The sequence below is a fragment of the Chelonia mydas genome, chromosome 3 (genome assembly GCF_015237465.2).
Source record: "Chelonia mydas isolate rCheMyd1 chromosome 3, rCheMyd1.pri.v2, whole genome shotgun sequence".
Classification (NCBI taxonomy): Eukaryota; Metazoa; Chordata; order Testudines; family Cheloniidae; genus Chelonia; species Chelonia mydas.
Window position 1 is genome coordinate 59,719,790 of NC_057851.1, and position 27,517 is coordinate 59,747,306.

At 39.2% G+C, this 27,517-nt stretch overlaps 1 protein-coding gene across 4 annotated transcripts; it reads right to left on the reverse strand.

Moving 5' to 3' along the window:
- On the reverse strand, nt 1-27,517 carry HMGN3 (high mobility group nucleosomal binding domain 3). Of its 4 annotated transcripts, XM_027822332.2 has the most exons (7): nt 27,272-27,506; nt 8,379-8,429; nt 5,292-5,321; nt 4,454-4,501; nt 1,869-1,982; nt 1,649-1,748; nt 1-1,338 (listed from the first exon to the last, which is right to left on the reverse strand). In XM_027822332.2, exons 1-7 carry the CDS (start codon nt 27,284-27,286, stop codon nt 1,325-1,327), a joined length of 372 nt encoding a protein of 123 aa, XP_027678133.1. In that variant the 5' UTR covers nt 27,287-27,506; the 3' UTR covers nt 1-1,324. The 4 variants fall into 4 exon arrangements, with proteins under 4 accessions (XP_027678133.1, XP_007059937.1, XP_027678132.1 ...); XM_007059875.4 differs by lacking the exon at nt 1,649-1,748 and having other exon boundaries at nt 27,272-27,507; XM_027822331.3 differs by having other exon boundaries at nt 1-1,748.

The following is a 27,517-nucleotide window of genomic DNA, read 5'->3' on the forward strand; positions in this document are numbered from 1 at the left end:
TCAAGCAATACAGTCATTTATTTATTGACTGAAACAAACAAAAGTATCCCCAGATATAATGGCCACCACTTCAGCAATACAAATAAATGTTACTGAACAGGGAACATTTCTTTCTCACCTTCCAACCCCCCACAAACAATAATAGAAATACTAGAGTTCCAGAAGAGGATAAAGAGAAAACTATCAAAGGCGCTTATAATGAGCTGGAGAGGTGTAATGTATAGGTACTAAAGATCATTAGCTAATTTACCACCACCACAAGCCCCTCAAAAATACTTTAATTGTTCCATCTCCACCACATACCAAGTATAGTGCTGTTTAACAGCAATTGCACTACATTTACAACTGTTGTCTGCTGAAGCAGAACAGCAATTACTATTTTATGTTAAATTTGGGGCTGTAGATAGAAACAAGAGTCCCATGTAATAAGCTGCTGAAATTAAAAACTCCTGTATTAGATGGGGGTGAGGGGGCAGGGAGAGAGGAAGCAAAGCTACTCCTGCATGCCTTTCAGTTACTGTACATTTGCTTCAATCAAGCAATTCATTCTGTTTTGGTATCTCACTGTATGTTATACTGGTACAGTAATACAAAGCCTATTCAGCTGTGATAGTAAATACGAATACACTGGTTCATATTGAGAAGTCCATTAATATGTGGACCATTGAAAATCTTGACCTGTTACTCATATGTGGACATTTAAATATGTTTATTAGAGACCAGCAAAAAGCATCAAACGTAGTGCATGCAGAACACAATAGCTGCTAAACCATTTAGTCTTCCACACAATAGTTAAAAAATGAGTCAGGCATTCCTCAAATTTAGAGAAAACATTAGGAGGCTGTAGATTTGCAGGCAAGGAGACCTTTTATTTTAATCCATTAATAGAACCCAAAATAGTCAGCAGGTGGCCACATCTATCCATGTTTCATTAAAATCACATAAACCCTAAGTACAAAAGCACCACTGATTATTGCTCTAGAAAAACTGCATGAAAAATTCAAATACACACAGTAAAAACCATCACCATATGCACAAGACTTAATTTCTTAAAGCAAGTGTATGGAATGCTGATCCAATTTGACACACACCTTCCAATGCTAAGTTGATATTTATATTACTTGGCAGCAGTGGGAATTTCTAAGAGCATGGTTATGAGAAGGGATATGTTCCTATACAGTTTAATATGTCAACTATCATCGTCCTAAAAAAATTAGCATTTACAAAATACTTGATAAAAATATCTTTTAAAAGTTGTCCAAGAGGTACATAAAATCAACCCAAAATTTTCATGACAATTCATTCGCTCTTGTCACCTACAGATTCAGTTCTCTGTGCCTGCGAAGGGGAAGGGGAAAAAAACAAAAAAACAACAATTACTATAAAAAGTTACTGCTCCACACATAAAAAAAGCCCCCACACTAGCACCTTCTCCTTTGATGCATTATTTGCAATGGCTCAATTTCAAACTATTTTAGTATTATGTTTACAGACACAACAGGTACACACACACTTGTCTTCATTTATTGATCCCTGCTTTTCAAAAGCCATAGAAGCCTTACCTGCCAGCTTCCATTGTTCATAATGAAAAGCACCACACTACTATCTGTTTCTATTCACTGCACACATGCAGAATGCTCTACCGTACCCTTAACTTTCACTGTTTCAATCTGCCCTTTTACTGACAGTGTGCTGGGTGGGGCACCTCTGGATGTTGAAACACTAACAGTTGAGCGAGAGATGCGAATCTGCAATAACATTATGGGCAATAAAAAGAAACATTATGAACATGCTATCAATGGCTGAAAGATTGAATAATTTTTAAAAAAATACTGCTTCAATCAGTGGGAGGTCTGTGTGGAAAGTACCTCTTCAGCTTTATTTTCACCATTTTCAGATGGTGTAGTACCTTCCTTTGCAGCTTCTTGCTTTTCATCCTTCTTCCCCTTAGCACCTTTGTTAGCCTTTGTTCCAGGTTCCTTCTGATAGAGGATCAAAAACATGGAGAAAGTGTGCATTAGAAGACGTTGGATACTTGTTACCCTCTATGAACTATCTACTGTATGAGTAAGTTGTGTGTGACAAATTAGTACAAAATGTCAGCTACCTCTGTAAAGAGGATCTGGAATGCTTTTACCTACAAGTGCCAAAGCTGAGTGTTCTAAAACTCTCCTGCAACTGCTGTCATCACTAGCAAAATTTAACTGAAACTCTATTGTTTCTCTTAATTTTCAGGGATTTAAAAAATTATTACTCTAGTAGAATAAGAAAACAGTCCATACATTGTACAAAAACGAACCAGGATGGACATAAATATCAGAACAAGTACTGTCTGTTAAAGTCTTATACAGTCAAGCACATTAACTGGACCAGAACAACAGCTGATGTGATGGCACAGCACTTTTGAATTCAACAGAAATGCACCAACTTACACTGGCTGAGAAACTAGCCCCCCCATGTCTGAAGGATATCAGGTTGATTTAGTAACATCCTTATTACATCAGAGAAGAAAAATTAAGTAATTTTTGCTATTTTAGGCTTGCATGTTTCTCTTTGGAAAGAACACCCCAGATGTTAATGAACGAATATTCTAGAATTGTCACACAGGGAATTTCACCAGTCAGCAGTAACAGAAAGGCAAGAAGCTATGAACAGGAACCCAGTTGGGGGTGGGGGGGGAAGTTACATTTTCATTTGGAGGTTTACACAGAAGAACAATGGGCAGAACAAGGTTGTTAGATAGCAGAACAATGGGCTAAGACCTATTATTTTTGTATCTGTTCTACCGCTCCATGTGTTCTAGACCCACTTAAGAGTACCTGTTGAAACCTGCAATGCCAGCAGAGGCCTATGCTTAGCTACCCAATTTTGTAAAGTCTTTATGGGGTTACAAAGGTAAGGTTGAGGATTTGGCATTGAGTATTGAGATTAATCCTGATAAACATTTAGAAGATGTTCCATGCTCCCCACTTCTCTACTCCTCCCTCCCCCCACAAAAAAGAAAGAGTCAACTATTACTGTCAAATGATATATTAAGATCAAGCTTCCTTCCATTTATCTACATAGAAACTATTTTCTGAGTTTTAATCTTTTAGCAAGAATGTATACATTCTAGGTAAGTTTTCACATAAAAAAAGGAACAGTTAAATATTTGAGTTTGTAAAACTGCTATATGTTAGCTTTGAACACTAAAAATTACCATATCTGAAATTACTTACAACATAATGTTAATCAGAAATTTCTTATTAGTTGATCAAAAGTATAAGCTTGCTCATTTTGTGTAAGACTTGCTCAACTGTATCTAGACCAAATTTAATCCTGTCCTTAAATGTAATCAAATTATAGTTTGAGGAAACAGGTGGTTGTTAAAAAAAAACAAAACAGCATATTAAATTAGTTCTTATCAAAGAATCAAGTCCTGGAAATATGCCTCAAATATGTCCTCTTTTGTTAAGGACATATATTGAAGCTACATTTTCATTACTTGTACCGAAATATAAAACCTACCACATTCCCTTCTTTAATAAGCTCCTCCCTCCTTCTTTTTTATATAAACCTGTTTCCCCCAAACTATAAATCACTTTTTGAGAGAACATAATAATCTTAACATTATTTAGTCAGTAATATCAGATATGATAGGTTTACACCCAAAATGTGCCAAGTCACAGAATTAGAAACTCATATACTGGATCTTAAGATTCTAATATTTGTCAATCAGAAATATACACTGGGGAGGGCTAAAACAGTTTCCCCCCCAACATGCTTTTTCTGGTACAACAATTGTTCTTATTTTGCATCTTCCTTGGACCCCAATAAATCTGTTTTCTGAAGAACCTTTCTAGAACTTCTCTTAATAGTGTCAAACTACTAACCTATGTATGTACCATAGAATTTTTATTTTGACTGTATTTGGCCTAGAAAGTCAACACCACCTCATTTAGCCATATCTTTAATTCTACCTTTATTTATAATCAGCATCCTTGGCAATAGCTGCATTTTCATAAGAAAAATATGTATAAGACAAGAGCGTCTCACTAGTGGGTGGAGTACTGTCCATTTAGTCAAGCAGGGAGGGCAATGCTGAATAAACTGACACACTAGTGTGGGAACTGCTAGGCCCCAGGTTGGTAGTGGAGCCACCTTGACCAACCCTGCAAGTCCAGGAAAGGTGGGCGCCATCTCTGGGGAAGGAAAAGATGTTGCTACAGTGAATAGCTCTGCTTAGGAAGCAAGAGTATGCAGCTGACAGAGTATGCATTGCAGGCAGACAGCAATACATTTAAATTAGGACAGAAGTGTGTGTGTCTTTGTTTTGCTTTTAAAGATAAAACATGAAAAAATGTGGATGCTTCACAAGTTGTCCATGCACATTTGAAACAGAATGATATATGCAATGCAAAAACAAAAATGCATGATTATTTGGTTATAGTGATTTAAATTACAGGAATTTTACCTTTGTGGTTTTCCTTGGTTTGGGTTCAGGTTTTGGTGGAGCAGGTTTCTATAAAACATTTCCAGTTACACAATATATTAGATAATTCACCACTAGCCTCTCACCCAGACATTTCCCTTACTTCCTACTATGCGCCTCTTAAAAGACCAGAAAAGTTTCATGTTCAGATATACCTCAACTGACACCACAGACTAAGTTAGCCTGTATCTACTGGCTCACCATATGCAGGAGTGAAAGTAGTTTTGGAATCATTTTAAGAGTTTAACAGGGAGTTTAGGGTGAACCATTAACAGAACTCACCCTCCCCTTTAACCTATCTAATGTGACATTGCTAGAAGGTTCTTCCTCTTCTATTCCTCCTGAAGTGGGCTATTTATTAATTATTATTGTTTTTAATATATGAACACACATATATTAAGCAAATTTACTGGGAAGAAAAAGGGAGATTCCCCCCTCCTACTTGTCCTTCTACCCATATCTAACAAAGAAAAATAACCAAAAAGTATCAAATCGAGCCCTGCTACAGTGGCCCCCAGTCTTTCACAGAGGAAGTTGCATCTTCACAACCAGGATCTGTTGACCTACCAGGAGACAGAGCTTCCAGAAGTGCCAAGTCACATTTCGTGTGCAACAGGCAGACCAGTGAAAGAAAAGAACACACTTCTTTTTAGGAGTCTGTGTGCCTTTGGTTATATTAATATAAACATCCTTCCCTCCAGACAGCTTTAATGGTCTTCAAGAATAAATGAATTCAACAAAATATGACATCCTGTTTGCTTGGCATGAGAAAGCATGTGCCTAGGAAGGTATAGACCAACAGCTCTTTAGGAATACTTACAGCTGACAATCTTGCCGATCGTCTTGTGGGCTATAAAAAGGGGGAAAAAATGTTTGTAGGCTTTCAGCAGATCATAGTCAAACCAAGGCAAAATATGTCACTCATTCATTTGATGATAACTTAAAATATACCATTAGGACAACAAAAGTCCTTACTTCCAAATACACATAAAGGGTGCCTCCTCCACTGGATTTTTTGAGTTTTAAAGAGACATAGTGAACTTCAAATCCAGTTGCTTACACACACACACACACAAAGTTCAGAAGTTTCAGTGACTACTAATATTGACAGATTTGGGAGCAAGTGCAGTTTTACAATAACAGTGACCTATTTTATAAGTGTTTATCTCACCCTTATTGCTGTGTGAAAGGCCTATGCAAATAGGAGAGACCAACTGTCTACACAGTGGAAACAGTGAAACTGATTCTACAGAGGACTGTCAAAAGCACAAAGCAAGTGAACTGAAAATATTGAGGAGAACAGTGTTTCTTTAATCTCTTAGCTGTTACTTTTAACACTGTAAAAAGAATTTCTGACAGAAATGCAAGTTAAGTTGATGGTGTCCCTTAGTACAGTGCTGATATTTAAAAGAAGTAAATTAAAGGACCAGTCCTGCAGCTGATACCATGTGGTTACAGGAGTCCACCTGCACAGAGCCAGTTGCAGGAGCAGAGGGTAAGCATTTGACTGTTTTTCCACTTAAAGAAAATTATTAAGGGAAAAATAAAAGATGTGAACTCCTCTCCCCCACCCACAAATAAAATTAAATGTCTCTACTTTTTTTCATAAGTCAAGTGTGGAAGATGAGAAAACTTGTTTTTAAATAATATTTCCCAGACTATCTTGTTCTCCACTCCCAGGCCCCTGAATTCATTAAAACAACAGATGAGTTCATGAAGCTGGTTACAGAGCATGACTAAAGAGCTCATGTATATTAAAAACGGGAATTGTGTTGTAACAGGGTCAAGACAAAACCATGTAACTAGTCCCTGACTCAGCTCTATTTGTACTGTTTTGATTTGGCCAAGGCTTTGTCTTGGTTAAAAGAAAAACAGATAAAATTTGGTCTATGCTACAATTTTGGAACCACGTTTATATTCAGATGTCCCTTACCTGATTTGTAACCCATCCCCCAACAAAACAGAACCTAAAGATGAACTGAAAGGCTTTAAAGAAAAAAAAAAACCCCACCAACAATATATAAAAAATACATTTCAAAGGTGACCTGAAAAACCTGAGTCAAAGGTTCTGCATTTCTCCTGCAACAGATGAGGCCATCAACACCGGAGGAGTACAGTCAGCGGTGTTCCGTGTAATGATTTTACTGTCCCTTACTAGTAAATACCTACAGGGTAAATAAAATCTTGAACTCGGTTCTTGGCAGGAGGAAGGTTTTGTCCAAGAAAAAAAAACCAAAACAAAACTGATTTTCAGATTCTAGTATTTATACATCATTCTAAAATCTATATGTCTCTTCTCTTAGTGATTTGGGATATCTATTTGTTGAGCACTAACAGTTTTCCCAGCACTACTGTTAAACAGTTTAAAAAGACAGCATTTCAATTAGTTTGTAAGTACAGAATTGTAGATCCCCTGTACCCCAAGTCCCAACTTAAATCTACATTTACATCCCCTGGTTCTCCAGAAAGCATTTGAACAATAGAAGGTATAGATAAGACAGCGCTCATCTAAATCACAATGATTTTTTTTTAAATATATAAAGAGGCTACAACGGCTTTGGTCATGTAGTAGAGGGTTTTACTCACTGATCTGCTTCACATAAGGGTTTGCACTAACATCAGGAGCACAGTGAGTTAAACACAATTCTTTAAAAATCCCTGAGTGGAGAGGGTAGGTTATTTAATTCTCTTGTCCCATTTTGCCTAGAAGCTCTGCTATCTGATTGCACCTCAGTCCTTATAGGTAACAGAAGTTACATACAGAGAGCTATAATGCCCTTGTGAACAAAGCCATCATATCTATTCTTGACTCCACATCCACGATGGGTGTTCTTGTGTTTGAGAGAGAACAGGCTCTTTTGAAACAGTTTAGAAACCTTGCAGGCATCTGCAAGCTCCTAGTTAGAAGCTAGAAATGTTCATTCTTTATACTGGTAACCAATGGACATCAGTGATGTCTGTCAAATCTTTGGGGGCATAGGGGGGAACCTTAGGACTGCCCTCCTTCAAAATTATTTTATTTTGAGGAAACAGTATTTAAACATGTATACAGGAGGAGAATCTGTATTGTTTTACGCAAAGTAAGTCACATTAAAAGTTTAATACTTGCCTAAGGTATTCTTTTTAACCTGCCTTTGTAATAATAATATTTTATAAGATATAATAGAAACTACATAAAACTCTCAACTGTACTAATTTGTGCAATCATATGCTTCTTTTCTTGATCTTCTAGGAAATGTCACAGGAAGACATTGCTACTAAGAATCCAAAAACCAAGACATCCTTTTCCAAAGAGCTCATTTATTCCTTCAAGGGGTTATGACTGAATATTGCTATTGTTTTGCCCCTTCCACTGCACCATTTTTTCCTAAATGACTGAGCCTCAAGTCAGCTTCCTTGTCTTGGCTCACTAATTTTTACATTTTCCAAAGACCTATAATTTATGTTCTTACTCATGTTTTCAGTTCAAATATGCCCTTTGGAGAATGTTCATAACTTTAAAAAGAGGAAATTCACTGTTAATTCACCTGAATGTTTACTCAGTTTTTGAAATCAAAGCAGTGAACTTCCTTACTGGATTTAAAAAGAAGTGGGGGATGGGGGGCAAGCTAAATTCCCCTGGCACTAGGATTCAGGATCCTTCCCCATCAACTAACGTGCTACTGGAAAATACCTAATGTAGCAATGCATCCTCTGATTCTTCAGTACCAAAGGATTAAATTTTACCAAGTAAACCAAATCTGTGGTACATTTGCAGTTTTAACACCAATATCATAATTCCCATAAAAACCCCTCATCATAAGTGGCTCTCTATGAAGCAACAAATACTATTTAGTCTTATAAAACTGGGAATCTCCAATTTAATAATATAAAACCACAACAGATGAAAAACAGGAGTTATACTTGCCTCTTGTTTAGTTATTTTTGCTGCATCCTTGCCCTCAGCACCCTCTGGAGACTGAAGAGAAAATATTGAATAAAGTCAGCTATTTTATTATGCATCTATAAAAAAAAGCATTGGGGTTATGACATGGATTAAAATAAAGTTACCTGTCTATATGCCACAATAACTGAATTCCCCTTGAAAAGAGATGTTTGTCAGACTTACAAGTTAAGGCTTGCAAACCAAACACTATCAAGTAAAATCATTCTAGATTTCTCAAGGAAGAAACACAGGACTGATTACCAGCAAAAAGCTGGGACTGCTACAGAGCAGCACATCAGGTAGACAACACCTTGCATTACACAGTGACCATCCCAGCCAATTAACAAAAAACATCCACAGGCTCCAATGGGAGTACCAGCTAGTCAACAGTTGGTAGGATAATGGTTTGAAGTGAAGCCCTGAGGTTTGCTCTAACAGGGATTTTGAGAACCCCTGGGAAATTTAACTCTTCTCCTCCCACACATACACTCCACTAGTAATTAAGCAATATCAAGCCACAAAACACAAATATATTGAAATGAGTTGAAAAAGTTAAATTCAGTCTTCTTATGCCTCAGATTCAGCTTTCATTATTGCTTAACCTCCCTCATAGCCTCCATCAAAATAGTTCAAGTCAAGTTTGCTCCTGCTTACTCTTACCTGTGTCATCTAAAAAGTACAGAAGGGGTTAGTCGATTTAATTATAATCCCAATTACAGTTAAATCAGGCCTCTGTTATGTCAATTATTAACTATTATGTTTATCAGCCTACACAACAGCACTTCAGGACAGGGACTCTCTCATCTTCAAAGTGTGAAGTGCTTACAATCTAAAGAGATAATCTAATGAAAAGTGACTAACAGTATTTTCAGTCAGAAAGGAAGGAAGAGGTCTATGGAAGGGGAAGAGAACACAGCTTTGAGGAGAGCATTTTTTTAAAAAAAAATAAGAGCAGATGGTTCAGTTTTACATATTTTTTCTTTGTGTTTTCTGATCGGGTACAAGAACAGGAGTAGATAAGAATGTAGTGGAGATCAGCAGTGGAAAGGTAACCAAAATAAACTGATTTTGAGAAGGGATTTGAGAGAGTAGAACAATGTTGCTCGGAGCACAGAAGAAAACAGGCTAATTTGCTACACAGAGTGTCATAAATATAAAGGGAAGGGTAAACACCTTTAAAATCCCTCCTGGCCAGAGGAAAAACCGTTTCACCTGTAACGGGTTAAGAAGCTAGGATAATCTCGCTGGCACCTGACCAAAATGACCAATGAGGAGACAAGATATTTTCAAAGCTGGAGTGGGGGAGAAACAAAGGCTTTCAAAAGGTAAAATAGTTTGTACCTTGGGGAAGTTTTAACCTAAGCTGGTAAAAATAAGCTTAGGGGGTTTTCGTTGCAGGTCCCCACATCTGTATCCTAGAGTTCAGAGTGGGGAAGGAACCTTGACACAGAGTTACCTTCTTCTGTAACTCTGTAGGGTCACTGGACTGTGAATTGCTCATAGAAAGGGTGCTAACAATTTGTGCCCTACCAGCCGGGTATGGATGGATAATGAATGTGACTTCCTAGTTGTAACATACAATCTCCTGATAGAAAGGGAAGGTGCCACAATAGCAGGTCATAAAAAGATAACTACTGCCAGTAATTTAAATGACTGAGACTTAGCAAGAAATTAGGCAGCACTACACAGAACACAGCAAAGCAGCTAGGAAAACCCACACAATTAGACTTTTAAAATGGAGTATGGCTATTTCTCTCAGCAACTATGGCCCTCACCAACCCATGGCAGTGGGGTTCGGAGATAGTTTCAAGACTTTCAGAAAATGGATGATGATCTCTGTAATCACAAAAACAGTTTCAGCTGCCATTCCTTGGGTGAGAGCTCAGAAGCAAAACACCACAGCATAAGCAATTTGCAGCAGATCCTCATTTACATGAAGGCTGTTTCACATAGCTCAGGCTTTATACTAATGAGCCTTTGTGTAATTGAGAATTAGGCCCATTATGTACTGTGTGGGAGATAAAGTGGGATGTCCCTTGCTCTATTTCTTATAGACTGTTACATCAGCCTTTAACCTTCTTTTTGTTAAGCTAAACAAATCTTAATAATGGGCTCTACAATCTAACAGAGAAATGTACAATACAATCTAATGGTTGGAAGTTGAAACTGGACAAATTCAGGCTTTCCGTAAGTTGTACTTTTTTAAACAGTGACAGAAATTAACCATTGGACCAATTTAACAAGGATCATGGGGAATTTTCCATCACTGACAATTTTTAAATCCCGCTAAGAACTTTTTCTAAAAGATATGCCCTAGGCATTATTTTGGGTAAATTCTATGGTCTGTATTATATATTAGGTCAGACTAGGTAATCACAATGGTCCTCTCTGGCTTTGGAAGCCATGAAATACATATATATTTTTTAACAGTATCACAATCCATATATTGACTTATCTTGACAAAACATTTAACTTGTATGTGTGAGGTTTTTTTAAGCTCACTCCATTTTGTCTTTATCTGACAGTGTCTTGGCAAGTAGTGTACTTCAATTAAAATAGTTTATAATCCACTTGTTACGCTAAAATGTATAGTTTTATAAAGTTAGAACATTTCAGGGGCCAAACAATCCAGTCTGCTTTTAGCATGGATGGGGTGAAATAGACACAAATAAACTTGGAGGTGTGGTGGAGAAACAGGAGCCTCAGTGTCATAATCCCCATCCAAACCCAACTGCTCCCCAAAGCAACACAAGTTCAGAGTACCTGGCAAGAATTAAGCCAAGCAGAAGAATACAGCTTTATGCAGCATTACCTCCACAAGAGGAGGTGGACTAGTGGAGAGGAGAGAGGTTTGGGCATAAATAGACCCAACAGGAGCATAATTTCCAGTGAACTACATGGCATGAGCAGCAGTTCTCTACATGGATATCCCAAGATTCACAAGACTTCCCCCCTGGAAGTCCTCACAGGCTTGAAGGACTTTCTCCTGACCCCTTCCACAGAAAGCTAACATTCCTTGACTTCCCACTGTGATATCATATCACCTAAGGAACTGATTTCAAAGTAGCCGAGTTTATTAAATAATTCATCCTCTCCCATAGGTTTTTTCCATGTGGTAATGCAATGGCTCACAGTATTTAACATGACACTGTCACCTGTCAAGTTGCAGTGCATCCTTGCTATGTCTGTCTTGCTTACATTGTAAACTCTTCAGAGAAGAGACCACTAGCATCACAAGCCTTGTATACCACCAAGCATACTGTTGGCACTGAATTGTTCAAAAGGCATTGCTCCAGCATAGATAAGCTTTCTAACTGTACGGCAATTCTTCAGATTACTTGTATCATCATCATCATCATCACAGTAGTATCTATAGGCCCACTGTGATAGGTGCTGTACAAGCACATAAAAAGAGGTTCTCTCTTTGGGACAGACATGAAGAATAAGGTGACCGACAACAACAGGTGATTTAAAAAACCACCACCAAACAATGAGAGGACTATGATCAGTGTCATAAGCAATGGTCACAGCAAACCAGCTGCCTGGCCAGCAAGACTTATGCTTTCAATATTATAACTAATGGTACATTTTAAGTCTCAGCAGACCACAGATATGTATTGTACCTTAAGTGCCATTGCAGATTTGGTGTCTGGATCATCAGTTTTGTGAGCTAACAGTTTTGTAAATTAAGCAGCAGTTAAACTTTAGACGATCAATCAGTTCCACATATTTTATATCTCTGGGTTAACCAGGATGGCTATACACACACTCCCTGTGCCCATCAGTGATGAGGAAGAGCTTTTTAAAAAGTGACAGGTTAAAAATCAGGTTTTTGTATTAACAGTGGATTATAAAACCAAGTTTATTTATTTGTATGTGCTAATTTTTTCATTTCACTCATTTTGGAGAATGAGCTGCGACCCCCTGGTTGATCTCACTTTCTAGTCCTCATACATTAGCACAATACTATGGCATTTGGGTTGCCAACGCTACAGGGGAAATCATTAAATTGAAAAAATTAAGATAATTTTCATATTTTTAAAGAGTTATCTGACAGAGGTGGCTATAGGTTGACAAACTGACAAAACTTTAGTAATTAAAATGCTGAAATATAAACAAGATGTATCTTAAGTAAAATAGTGCAACGACATTAGCAAGGTTACTGTTTATCGGTCAAATGGCAATCAATCAATTTAGATAGCCGAAGGGGGCTATCGTATCCAAGCGCTACAACTTCAGCACAGATATTGATCTTTACAGGTGAATGGATTAGTTTTAGTAATGTAAGCAATGTATTAAAAAGCCAATATGGAAAGATAAGATATGGTAAAACTGATTAAACAACATCTTGTAAAGGATGTTAATATTAAATCATGCCAAATACCAAGGGCCCGTATGGTCAGAAATTACAGGATCATACCCATGTGAATTTAAAAAGCACATACCGATTTCATTCTAACTACTACATTAGAAGTTAGAGGAAAAGAGGCCCTTTAGGACATTGAGTTGAAACCCCTACCAGTACATGGATTACTCGCTAAAGTATTTTTTCTAGAGTTTTATCTAGTCACATTTTAAAATTTTCCATGCAATAAGAATTTTCTCCAGACATCATTCTGGCACAGCATTTTAGGTGCAGTCTCTGAGTTCACCATCATTTCCCTGCTCCCTGATTTGGTGCCTGTTACTCCTCCCACTCCCAATCCATTTTCCCCTCCACCAAAAACCAAACAAAATACGCTTTGCAACAAAACTCAGCCATCAGCAAAAGGACATATCATTCCATATGCCTACTTCAGAATTACTGCTGTCCAGGTTTTTTCTTCCCTTTGAATATATACGTCTCAGACAGTTTTCACCTACATCAGGAGTTCTCAAACTGGGGGTCGGGAACCCTCAAGGGGTCATGAGGTTATTACATGGGGGGGGGTTGCGAGTTGTCAGCCTCCACCCCAAACCCCACTTTGCCTCCAGCATTTATAATGGTGTTAAATATATAAAAAAGTGTTGTTAATTTATAAGGGGGCTGCACTCAGAAGCCTGCGATGTGAAAGGGGTCATCAGTACAAAAGTTTGAGAACCACTGCCCTACATGTATTACCTTGAGGTTTTCCCAAGCTAAAACTCAGACCAAGTTCATTGCTAGTGTCATTAAATTTAAGTCAGTAGAGCTATATGGATGGTGAGCCAAACTCACCGTAGTGTTTCTACTTCTTTAGGTCCCTTTAATTATTTCTGTCTTCACAATAGCTCTGAAATTTACAAAGTGATACTAAATTAATTAAGTGCCTTGCATGGTGACAGGTTTCAGTGGTAGCCATGTTAGTCTGTATCAGCAAAAAAAAAAAAAAAACAAAAAAACAACCAACCAAGGAGTCCTTGTGGCACCTTAGAGACTAACAAATTTATTTGGGCATAAGCTTTCATGGGCTAGAACCCACTTCATCAGATGTATGAGGTAAAAGATACAGAAGCAGGTTTGCATGAAGTGGAAATCCATCAACTTCATGAAAATACTTGTGCAGATACAGACAGACATCATCTTCCTTTCCAAATGCAAACCTGCTCCTGTACCTTTTACTTCATGCATCTGATGAAGTGGGTTCTAGCCCACGAAAGTTTATGCCCAAATAAATTTGTTAGTCTCTAAGGTGCCATAAGGACTCCTCGTTTTTTGGGTTTTTTAAATTAATTAAGGTGCTGTTTACTTCCCATTTCAGATTTTTAATAAAGACATTCAATCCCATGTTATTTAAACACCAACCAACTCCTCTGACACTCTTCTCGACACCTCTGCCCCACCCTGTCCCAGTACAATACCTTATTTATCATTAAAACTTTTTTTTTGTGCTTCTTTGACCAATTTTTAGCAGATGCAACAGTGTTCATAGCCGAGCCAATCTGAATTAACTGTGCAAGTAAAACAGATACTGCATCAAATGCTTTACTAAAAGCCAGATACATATCTATTGCATTTCTTTTATCCACAAAGGACGCAATCCTGAAAAATGTTTAACATGGCAGTAACTTCATGCACATGAACAATTCCACTGAATTCACATTTGAAGCACATGAAGTTACTCATGTGCTTAAATATTTGCAGAATCACAGCCTAATTTTTTAAATCTCACCCAAAAACAAGAAAAAAAAATAATCAGGTTTTAAGGCATGTCCTTTTTTAATTAAACTTTTATCCAGCGTATTCCATTAAACTTTACTTACAGATTAGAAACATCTCAACATTAATTCTTATGAGATAGCATGGAGAGAGAGCTCCACAGTTTCCACACCTTCTTGGCCTTTTCAAAGAGTATTTACAAACATGCTAAAACTGCATAATATAGTAACTCCCTCTATCTCCTAGGCAATTATCCTTTCCCAGTTACCTAATCAATTAGAAGCTACAGAGTTACCTGCATTAAGCACATACATTCTTCAATGTAAAAGGAAATGCTTCTGAAATATTTATTCTTTAAACTAAACCTATATAACATTTTGATTTTCTGAAATTACAGATAATAAAATACAATGCAAGACTTAGAAATGATTAAGGGATTTAAATTCTAAAAATATCTATTAGAAGAGGAATATATCAATTTCTAATCCTTTATGGGGATAATGTCAACATCATGATGTGATGAAAGGGAAGAGTATACTTAAAGTTCTAATATGAAAAAGATAAAAAATCCTCCAATCATCCACCAAAGAAAGTCCTTTGATTGTGTGCGCGCACGTGTGTGCATAAACACAAACAAGAAAGAAAGAGGGGACGTATATCAAGATTACAGTGAAATTTCATCGAGTCAGAAAACAAGAAAAGTCTAATTCTTTATTAAACCTAACAGATTAATGTTTGTAACGTGTAAATCCAACATGCTTCATACTCTTTCAGAACATTAACTGTATTCCTTCCTCTTTTTAAAAAAAAAAAAAATACCTCTGGTATAAATTATATTTCCACAAATCAAAAAATGAAAAGTGTGTGATTATTTTCCATGTAAATGTTTTTCCCATATATGTATTTAAATCTGCTCTTATTGTGTATGTATGTTCTGTAATTCCCGCTTGAAAAGATCTAGATGTTTGGCCAGCATAACTTAAGCCACATGAGCATTTAATGGGGCATTTCACAAACTCTGAATTACAACTAATGCTGTTCACCTGACTGCGCTATACAATTCTGAGTGGAACAAGCAACCTATGTTTTTATCATTATAGGAATATATAGGTAAACATTCAAAGCTTCTCCTTTTAATCACTTAAAAATACAATAGTTTCCTTATTCAGTAGGATGAAGGATTAAAACAGGGATCGGCAACCTTTGGCACATGGCCCGCTAGGGTAAGCCTCATGGTGGGCCAGGCTGGTTTGTTTACCTGCTGCATCCGCAGGTTCGGTCGATCACGGATCCCACTGGCCGCGATTCACCACTCCAGGCCAATGGGTGCTGCGGGAAGCAGCGGCCAACACATCCTTCGGCCCACGCCACTTCCCACAGCCCCCATTGGCCTGGAGCAGCAAATTGCACCCAGTGGGAGCTGCGATCGGCCAAACGTGCAGATGTGGCAGGTAAACAAGCCGGCCCGGCCCTTCAGGGAGCTTACCCTAGCGAGCCGCATGCCAAAGGTTACCGATCCCTGAATTGAAAGCAGTTCTGTTTAAGCCTACATAAACTTGTTGCTCAGGTTTCCACTATCTTCTAGAACCAATATTTTCAGGTTTGGTGTATAAAATTAGAAACCAATTCCATATTTAGGCATCTAAAAACACAGCCTGATTTTCAGGGATACAGATCAGTTATGGGAGATGTCAGACATGCTGAGCACCTACAATAGACAACTCACTTAGACTAATAATTTTAGGACCCCACATTTCAAAATGCGAGCCAGGATGTTAGTAAATTCTTTTCTTATTATTTGTTCCTTTGTTTTACTATTATTGTACAATTAAACAGCAACGTCAAAACAGCATGGTAGAACTGTAGTGGAAGCTAAAGACTGTTCAATATTATTCCTTTAAGTCAAATTTTTCAAAATTGGGCTCTGGTTCTGAAAATTGAACCATGAAGAAGGACCTCAGCAGATCCATTTCCAGCAATTAAACCTGAGGCTCCTAAATCCATATTTAAAGTACTTAAATCCATATTTAAACTATTCGGGGGGAGGGATAGCTCAGTGGTTTGAGCATTGGCCTGCTAAACCCAGGGTTGTGAGTTCAATCGTTGAGGGGGCCATTTAGGGATCTGGGGCAAAAATTGGGGATTGGTCCTGCTTTGAGCAGGGGGTTGGACTAGAAGACCTCCTGAGGTCCCTTCCAACCCTGATATTCTATGAAACAGAATTAGCCTGATTTTCAGAGCGACCATTGCACCCACTAAGGTGAATGAGCTTCTCTGAAATCAGGACAGATCTATTTTCAGTATCTAAATATAGATTTAGGCGCTTAACCCTAGACGACCATTTTGACAACATTAGCTCTGGTTTTGAAAATAATTTACTCCAGCAAATATCTAACGGTAGCTTTCAGGGATGGAAAGACAGAAAAAAAGACGAGTGCAAAACCCACAGAATACGCAGTTGTGACTAAAAAGCAAATAAGTAATATTAAAGAATGTTCTTCTGTGAGAAAAAGTTTTATATTTTTGTAACTCTTACAGCTATTCAGTGCTGTGGCACACCAAACCTTTACTGGACCAGTATTCCACCAGACTGCCATGACTCTGAAGCAAGCACTGAAAGGACTTCAGATACTAGGTCCTAAAAGTGCTAGCCCTGGGGTCCTCCCACTAATGACTCGGACACGTGGCTAAGCGAAAGGGTATTTTACTAGGGTTGGCAGAAATGGGAAGATTGCAAAACACCGTATGAACAGTGGCTTAAACAGTTGCAATTTAAGGTAAAACAATAGTGGTTCCTATTTGGGCCCTTTCGGGGGTCAGGGGACACTTCAATGAGAATTAGGGTTCCTCAGGCCTAGTGCCTGGAGTTCCCTCTCCAATCCAGTCTATGCTACAGGGAAATAGGAGCTTGCAGCTTTCCAGGCCAGGATCAGTTAGTTGTCTCTCTCCTTGGGGCCACTCTACACTGGTTCCCTGCCCAGTCTCTGCTGCTTCCTCACAGACTGTGCCCAGACCTGAACCTGACTGTGACGTCGGCGAGTCACAGCCTTTTCACACAGTTCCCTCACTGCTGCTGCAGCCAGCTCTGCATAAGGCTCCCCAAAAGTTTCTCCTGCATTTAGCTTCCCTGCTGCTCCCAATTTGCCATGGGGCTACCACTTCCCCTCAAAACAAGGTTACTTCCTGGACTAGGGTGATCCATAGAGTTTCCAGCCCCTCCTGACCAGGTCCACCCTGGAAGGTTGTAGGCCAGTGGGAAATGGGCTTATGGGAATGGTAGTTTCTCGCTTAGAAGATTCATGATGCTACCCGCTTCCCTTTGAAAAAGGCACATGACACGTCCTCACATCCAGCATGAATCTACACAGAGCCCTTGTGCCAGTGGGGTCTCTGCACTCTTAGGTTACCCCTTAGCTCTGGGGGGTGTTCTGTTCTCTCATAAAGACCTCCCAGAACACGGGACTCCATTTCCTGTTTTGGCCCTTCTATTTCTGTTATAGGTTCACCCTTATTCTGTAGGGCAGGCTTCTTGGAGGGGTGACAGCCAGGAATTCTGTCCCCTCTGATAGGGCCACACCTGGATATGCTGTACAGTGTACCAGATCACACACCTTTTAGAATAACCATGACTCAAAAGTCTCTCCCTTGATGACTGTTCAACGATCACAGGCTCTTGTCTGTCCATCTCTAACTTTCCTTTCCTGTCCCCAAAATGCGTTCTAACAGTTTGACTGATAATTAGTATTTGAAACACTTATTTTAAAAATTATATTTGTGACTAAGAGTACAACATATCCTTAAGAGGCTATTTTTCCAAGTAATACATCCTCTGTATCCCCAACCCTATTTTTCCAAGTAATACATCCTCTGTATCCCCAACCCTAGCTTCTTGTGTTGTCAACTGAAGTTGGCTGTTGGGAGGGGCAGAGAGGAGAGGCACTGATGTGTGAAGACTTAAGAGCCAAATGTTACCTTACAATGTGACCTTCCATTTATTTGGTTCTATTTACCCTTGTTACAAATTGCATTTAAACATGTTACCTGCTAATCTGGGTTCTAACATGGTTTAAAGAACTAGTATGGAGGGGCCAAAGCCATCTAAGAATTAATATCAAGTTCATATCTTGGAAAGCAGATTTTAAAAATGATTCTAACAAGGTTCTGGCTTGTCCACACTAGCCTTTAAAGTTTTTTAGAACCCATTTGAGTGTGAACCAACTTTAAAAATGGCTCTCAAAAGACCCTGTCCATTCGAGACGAGAGAGAGAGATATTTCCTCACAGCATCTTCAAACTCTGCTCAAGTAGGTCTAGACTATATAATGGTACAAATGCTGTCAGCCATCTGAATCCCATCTATATTAGCACTCCCTTTACTGCCATCACCAGTGATAGGATAACGCTGGGAGACTGACTAGGGAGAGAGGGGAGAGGGAAGAAGGAAAGAGTCTAGAGCAGACATAGTTGAATAGTCCCCCGATAAGTTTTGATGCAACCTATTCTATCATACCTTTCACCCAGAAGGATCTCAAAGTGCTTTCAAAATATTACAGATTTTAAACTATACAGATATCAGTCCCGGTTCTGTTCAATATCTTCATTAGTGGTTTAGACAATGGCATAGAGAGTTTATGGACAAGACCAAGATGAGAGGGGTTGCAAGTGCTTTGGAGGATAGGATTAAAATTCAAAATGATCTAGATAAACTGGAGAAATAGTCTGAGGTAAACAGGATGAAACTGAATAAGGACAAGTGCAAAGAACTCCACTTAGGAAGAAACAATCAGTTGCACACATACAAAATGGGAAATGACTGCCTAGGAAGGAGCACTGCGGAAAGGGATCTGGGGGTCATAGTGGATCACAAGCTAAATATGAGTCAACAGTATAAAACTGTTGGGGGGGGAAAAAAAAGCAAACATCATTCTGGGATGTTTTAGCAGGAGTGTTGTAAACAAGACACAAGAAGTAATTCTTCTACTTTATTCCATGCTGATCAGGCCTCAATTGGAGTGTTATGTCCAGTTCTGAGCACTACATTTCAGGAAAGATGTGGACAAATTGGAGAAAGTCTAAAGGAGAGTAACAAAAATAATTAAAGGTCTAGAAAACATGACCTATGAGGAAAGATTGAAAAAACTGGATTTGTTTAGTCTGGAGAACAGAAGACTGAAATGGGACATGATAACAGTTTTCAAGTACAGAAAAAGGTTGTTACAAGGAGGAGGGAGAAAAATTGTTCTCCTTAACCTCCGAGGATAGGACAAGAAGCAATGGGTTTTAATTGCAGCAAGGGTATTTTAGGTTGGACATTAGGAAAAACTTTCTAACCGTCAGGGCGGTTAAGCACTGCAATACATTGCCCAGAGAGGTTCTGGAATCTGTCATTGGAGGATTTTAAGGGCAGGTTAGACAAACACCCGTCAGGGATGGTCTAGATAATACTTAGTCCTGCCTTGAGTGCATGGGACTGACTTAGTAGACCTCTCGAAGTCCCTTCCAGTCCTATAGTTCTATGATCTTCTACTGTTATGACCACAGAAATGCATCAACTGTTTAAGAAGCACAGAACATTACAATACTGTTTCTAACAGGAAATGAATTCAAGTCATAGGATGATTTATAAGACTGAATACAATTAATCAAGATACACATTAGCCAGGACACAGAGATTAAATACCCCTACTTCAGGGAAAGTGCCATGGATCTTTATATAGGACGTAGGCTTTTATCTCATTTAGAAGAGGCACCTCAAACATCAGTGCCCTCTTTCATTATGCTAGGGCACTTTTTCAGTACTGACTTAATCTGAGTGTCACCCACTGAATCAACACTATGTCCTGCTGCACTTGGGTAGTGGCCTTTAGGGAATACTGAAGTAAAAAGCCCACTTAGTCTGCAGGAGAAAGGATCACAACTTGGGGTATATGTCTAGCACTTGAAAAATCCTCTCTAACCATAAGCATGTGGATGAGCCACCCTTCTTTAGTACCTTAGAAGGCATGCTGAATTAAAGAAGACAATTTTATTGAAGCTATATAATCCTACAAAATGCAATTTCTAAGAGAGATCATAACCTGGTTTGCCTTCACCCTACACAAATGATACTATGACAATTTCCAGTAAAATGTAATGTTAAACTACTTTGCTACAACGGTATTAACATAGACCTCAGACTCCGACAAACCTATACAAAACTATTGCTTTTGGTACAACTGATACATTTTAATGGAGAAATTAGAACTCAGTAATTTATTAATCAAAGCAAACTTTTAATTGTGTAGCATTTGTTAGCTACATCTTTTGGCATATCTATTTCACTTACACACAGTAGACTAATTTTGTGAAGCTCATCAACAAAACTGATATCCCACAGTCTGAAATAACATTTTTCAATTGACTTGCTGCTCTGCTTTCAAATCCATTTTTATCTCAATTGAGAAGAGGCAGTTCTTTTTCTAAAATCCCTTTATAAAATGGATTATCTGCACCTGTTAATTTTTATACTGGGAGATAATCACTTGTGATACCTGATGAACTGTAGCTAACAATACAATTTGCTTTATACTTTACTACATGGAACAATGTTGTGAATGGCCTTTCACTGATAATTCACCTGGTGTTCAGGCCAAAATTCAACTGGAGTTAGTGGACGGGTGACATGGGCTAAAGCAGGGGTTCTCAAACTGGGGGTCATGAGGTTATTACATGGGGGCCGCGAGCTGAAGCCTCCACCCCAAACCCTACTTTACCTCCAGCATTTATAACAGTGTTAAATATACAAATATTTTAAAAAGTGCTTTAATTTATAAGGGGCGCTACACTCAGAAGCTTGCTGTGTGAACCACTGGGGAACAATGAGTTAATAAACTGAATACATGTTTTAATAAATGATTGCTACAAATTGTTAGTGTGAACAGGCTGATTATAAACATGGCTTATAGCACAGGTGTTAGAAGTAGGAGAGCGGGGGTGATGCCGCAACCCCTGGCTTGAAGTGGTTTCCATCACATGCAGGGTTTACAGTTTGGTAAACTTTGGCTTTCAGCACCCCCACTATTCAAATTGTTTCAGTACCTTTGGCTCATCGCCACCTCTAGCACCTTATATTGGTGTCTTTACAGCCACCTATAAACGTGTAATATTCCCATGACTGTAAAACACTTATAACATCATTAACCCTTCATAAAATATTTACAATTGCACTTTCAACATAAAGCAAGTAACTTCAATCTGTTTTTATCTGGACATCTGAACACAAAATTTCTTGTAACTATATATATAGAAGAAGCATCACTCAACCAGTTTCTTTGGCACTCAACACTTCTACATTGCACTATTCCTAAATGTAGTAAACTTTAATTTTTGGCGTAAATAAAAAAAAGTATTATTTTCTTGTCAAGCTTTGAAGAGTCGAAACAAGTTCTGCTCATGTGTAACTTGCGACGAGGGGGAGCTCTATGGCCTGAATCTGTGAAGGGACTGAAAAAAGAAAAGGAGTACTTGTGGCACCTTAGAGACTAACAAATTTATTAGAGCATAAGCTTTCGTGAGCTACAGCTCACTTCATCGGATGCTTCAGCTGTAGCTCACAAAAGCTTATGCTCTAATAAATTTGTTAGTCTCTAAGGTGCCACAAGTTCTCCTTTTCTTTTTACGGATACAGACTAACACGGCTGCTACCCTGAAACCTGAAGAGACTGAGGCACTGAGAGAACCACAGAAAAATCCATGAGGAAACGAGTTCTGTATTTAGTGCAGGGCTTGGATGATGTGCAGTGAATAAGGTCTGGGGCCACACATTTAATGAGGAGGAGTAAACAAAATATTTAATAGATACCCATTCAGCTAGCACTGTGCATCTTGTGTGCTAGATGAGGTCCTGTAGAAAGAGTAATATGTAATCATATTATTAAACAGAATATCATAATTCATAAGGCCAAATTAAGGCATTTCATAACTTCTAAATACTTTATGTTGCAACCTTCATACTCCTTTAGCATAGTTAAAAAAAACAGCGTACACAGATTTTTTTTAAAGTGAGTTTTTAGAATTCTATAGTACCCTACCACAGATATTAACCCAAAATCCCTTGTTATCTCTGCTAAGCATACACCACAATCTGCCATCAACCCTACTGCAAGACTTGGGATTTGGGATTGCAATAAGTGTGCAAATGACCTACTCATGTGACTAATTAAAGATGTATCCACTAAGTCATTTTTCTTGCTTTGAAACAGTACTATAGTGGTCAACAGTGTTGTTAAAAAGATTTAAAAAAAAAAATCAAGCTGCAATTAGTCCTCACATTTGGTTCAACCCCAAGGCAGAAAAATGTTTTGACAACAGGTTCAGACAGTATTGTCTTATGGTTAGACAGAAGGAACAAAGAGGATCACTCTGGAATGTAATCCCAACTAAATCACAGGCTCCCTGTCTGACCTTGGACAAGTTACCTGACCTCTTTATATTTCTCAGTCATCATGCACAAATACTCAGGCCCACAAATACTGCAATTTGATGGTGATCTTGTTAAAACCATTTTAAAAAAAATTCTTTGGCAACCAGACTTTTCATGCTATTGTGAGTTTGTCATAGGACAGATTTTGCTTCCTCATTTTTCTATGGCTGATGCAAAGATATTTTTAACGTACCTGTTTCATAGCTATAAAAGAATGTACTCCTTCCAAACCAGCTTATATTGTATTTTTGAAAGATAAGTTCAACTGGGGCTGAAGAACAAAAAACAAAAACAAAAAAGGACAAACTCCAAAAAAAGTTTCCTGCTAACAATATCACACATATGTTCTAGTTTATCCCATGCATGCACACTAGTCTCTTTGTGAAAGGTTGTACTGTATTCACTTCATTATGTGGTGTTACAACGACCAGTAACACATATGAAGGTCTGACTGGAAGAGTCCAGTGCTCAGCCTCTTTTTGTTTTGTGGTGGTATTTGACATCATCTCAATGCACAAATGTTTTCACTTGCCCCTTCCACGCCCATAACCAGTGGCCCATCAGAGTTGGGGAAACTAAATTAAAAAGGTTTCAGAGTAACAGCCGTGTTAGTCTGTATTTGCAAAAAGAAAAGGAGTACTTGTGGCACCTTAGAGACTAACCAATTTATTTGAGCATAAGCTTTTGTGAGCTACAGCTCACTTCATCGGATGCATACTGTGGAAAAGTAAATTAAAAAGTAATTTCCAACCTTTGTTTGATAATGAAGCAATTCAGATGCTGACTTAGAGTCATCATAGAATATCAGGGTTGGAAGAAACCTCAGGAGATCATCTACTCCAACCCCCTGCACAAAGCAGGACCAATCCCCAGTTTTTGGCCCAGATCCCTAAATGGCCCCCTCAAGGATTGAACTCACAATTGAAGGATTGAACTCAGGCCAATGCTCAAACCACTGAGCTATCTGTCCCCCAGGGATAGCTTCTTGAGTTACACATAGAAGAAAGAGTTAAGGGACAAAAGGAAAAAGGAGCATGACTGGTCAATCTGGTTAGATAAATAAAGCATGCATAAAGACAGGTATGAATCTGTTTTTACTTCTGCATTTCCCACACGCCCTTTCTGCAAATTTATTAGTTGGACACATAGCCCCATAAACATGCAAACTGAAGTATCGGTGATCTGTAATTTTTTTTTTTTTTAGTAGACCGTTATAATTTCCCAACTAAACAAGTATTAAATCACATTTTTCTGTGTTAATATTTGTTTTAACTAGGAAACCCACTTCAGTAACAGATGTACAAGTAGGATTTCTCTACACAGAGAAATGTACTGGCAACGCTACAGTGAAATCATTTTTCTGCAATAGCTATGCCAGTATAATTTCCCCATATGAACACGCTATTCCGGAATAAAAGTGACTTTATTCCAGAATAATGATGAAGTAATTATTCCACCGTAGTTATGCCAGTCAATTTCCCCATGTGGACAAGCCTATAGTCTCTACTTCCTATGAGTTTCTGGGCTTTTCAAGAACCAGAATTAATAAACACACTTAGCTTTAAGACTAAGTCACACAAAGACTCACAAAGCTAAATACATTAACTTTACTTAATAAGCTTCTCTTTAAGTACTTCAGTTGTGGATGTAATTTTAAAAGACTAATTATGACAGAAAACAAAAGAAAAAAAACCCAAGTTCTCCTTTTACAGACTTACTTCTCAAAGGCTAAGGGCTTATCTATGCTTACAGCGCTGCAGCTTCGCCACTGTAGTGCTTATTGAAGACACAACCTATGCCAATGCGTGAGTTTCTCCCATCGGCATAGGTACTCCACCTCCCCAAGAGGAGCCCTCTTGTCAACTTAGTGCTGTCTACATTGTGAGTTCAGTCGGTATAACTGCGTCGCTCGGGGTGACATAGTTATACCAACCTAAGGTTTTAGTGTAGACCAGAGCTAACTGATACAACACACAACAACAAAAATCTAAGCCCACTGTTTAGCCACAATGTGCTCCTCAATCATGGGGGAAGAGACCTCATTTAATTTCCCAGCCCACCAAGATATTTTTGAAGTATTGAAGACTACATGCAGGGCAAGAATGTAAAAATGTTAGGGAAGCATGAGAGAGCTCTGCAAGGTTCCTAATGGACTGTGTAGGCCTAGCTTCAAAGAGCTTCCTCAAAGCACAGCCTAACCATCAGTCTTCACTTATGAAAGGCATAGCTGTGGAAGAGAAGGAGCATTTTAGGCCTGGACAAGAATGCAATGACAGAGTATGATGAAGAAAATGATACAGTATCTTTTAAATGTAAGCCAAGTATTATGTACAGAGCTATTAGTCCCTCAATTTCATGAGAAATATATCAACTCAAGTTAAAAAAAATTAAAAATGGAAATATTTCAGTGGAGCACTGAATATTTTTTCTGTACCCATAATGCAGCAAGGAATCAGTACAGGACAAAAATGGAACTCATAAGTGTGTGGAAATTAACATCTAACGATTACCCTATTAAAACAGTTTTCAGATTCAACCATGATCTGCATTATGGGGAGGTCATAGGCAGACAGACATTCTGGACATCTCCATTACAGTAAAATTGCGTCTCCTCAGTTGACCTAGTTTAATATTAAAAGACTGCCGAGTTTTTTGTTGTGGTCATTGGTTTGTCTGTTGGTTTTATTTAAACCACGGTATATTAGTGTCAAGTCTCCAATTACACTCCATTAGTAATTGCAGTAAAAAGAAAGTGCTCCAGGCCAGGATTTTCAAGGGGGCCAAAGGATGTTAGCTACCCAACTCCAATCTGGGTGGCTAACTTCCATAGGCCCCTTAGAAAACCCAGCCCTAGTGAAATGTCTGTTAACAGTTGTAACAAATGAGCATTTTCAAAATACTACAGATGTTCCCTGAAGCTCAGGCACTGAGTTTGTGAAAGATGCAACCAGTAATAAATAATTTGCAAGCTTGTAATCCTTTACATTCCTTACTTCCTGAATTAAGAGAAAGAAATGAATTCTCATACAGGATCAGACCAGCGGTTCATCTACTCCTGTGTCCTGCCTCCAAAAGCGGCCAGTATCAGATGACTCAAAGGAGGTGCAAGAAGCCCCATAACAGACAATTATGGAAGTTAACATTATGAATAGTATTTCAGTGGGCAGACAGAAAATAGTAGGCAATAGCGTAAAATCAGTGAAGCACATATTGCACTTTTGCCTGGACTGATTTCCAGCATGGGGATCACTGGGGCGGGTAGGCAAGTGAAGCATCATTTCCCCACCTTCCCCCTCAAAAATACCAGATCCTCCACCATGAAGGGTAGGGAGACAGTGTGTGAGAAGGAAAAGTAAAGTACAGCACAGCCAGGGAGGCAAATGAGGGACGCAAGTAAATCCCAGCTGTAGCAGCCCTGCAGAGGAAGGAAGGAAGGAAACACTGAGGCACAAGGGAGGAGGCGAAGTGACTGGGAGGAGGGAGGCAAATACACTCGTTCAGTATAAGTCTCAAAGCCACACAAGAAGGCAGAGGCTCCGCAGAAGCAGCTCCCTCTCCCTCCATCCCCACCCCCTTGCCCGTCTCTGGGGTGTGTAGCGCTCTGCTGTGTTGCACAGAGGAGTCTCCCATGGTGCTGTTTTTAAACTCTCTGCTGTTGTTGATACCATGTGTAAGCAGATCCCCCCTGTGCTGCACGGGGCCCTGTCTGTGCAGACTCCTGTCCTGATTGACACCAGAGTTGGTACATACGGGTCTGTCACAGGAGGCAAGGAGAAGGGTGTAGTTTGTTTTAAACATGGCTTTTCTCTCCCTTCCGCCTTTTACCTTGGAGCCATCACCGGGGCACCATGCAAAGCAGAACGCAGAATCAGCCCAGGGCAGAATCAGCCAGGACATGGGGGATTTTTCCAGAGATTGATGAGCTACGGCTTGGAGTTTGCAAGCAGGAAACTCCTCCGGGGGAGGTAAAAGGCGAAGCTGCAGCTGCTGCATTTTTTTCCGGTGGCGGGGGGGGGGGGGGAGATCGGAGTTGTGACAGCGAGTTCGCATTCGAGAGGAGGGGGTGACAACTGCAGCCCTCACTACAAGGTTAGAGGAAGTAAGGAGCAAATCAACAAATCAGCAACCGGAGGGAAGGGTGGAAGATCTTTGCAACAGGCAGTACAAATACCCAGACTCAATCAGCGCAGTCCAAAAAAATTGCCCCAGGCTTGCAGGCAACCGGAGGCTGAGATTATTAACTGCAAACGGGCGTCAAAAGGAATGCACCACAACACAATCAACACAGGCGCGTTACCTTTCTCTTCGGCATAATGTCCCTGCCCCGGGCTGCAAAAGTAAAGCAACGAGCAGGCTTCTGCACAAGCGCAGATCCCTCCTCCTAACGCCGCGGCGGTGGCAAGGCAATCTCTAACCCGCTCCGCTGCGCACGCTCCACGCTCACTGCCCCTGCGCCGCTGACACCCGAGAGCCCCCTGCCCACAGGCGCCCACCGCGGCTACCGAGAGGCGACAATGGGGCAGCTCTTCTTTCTGATTGGCTC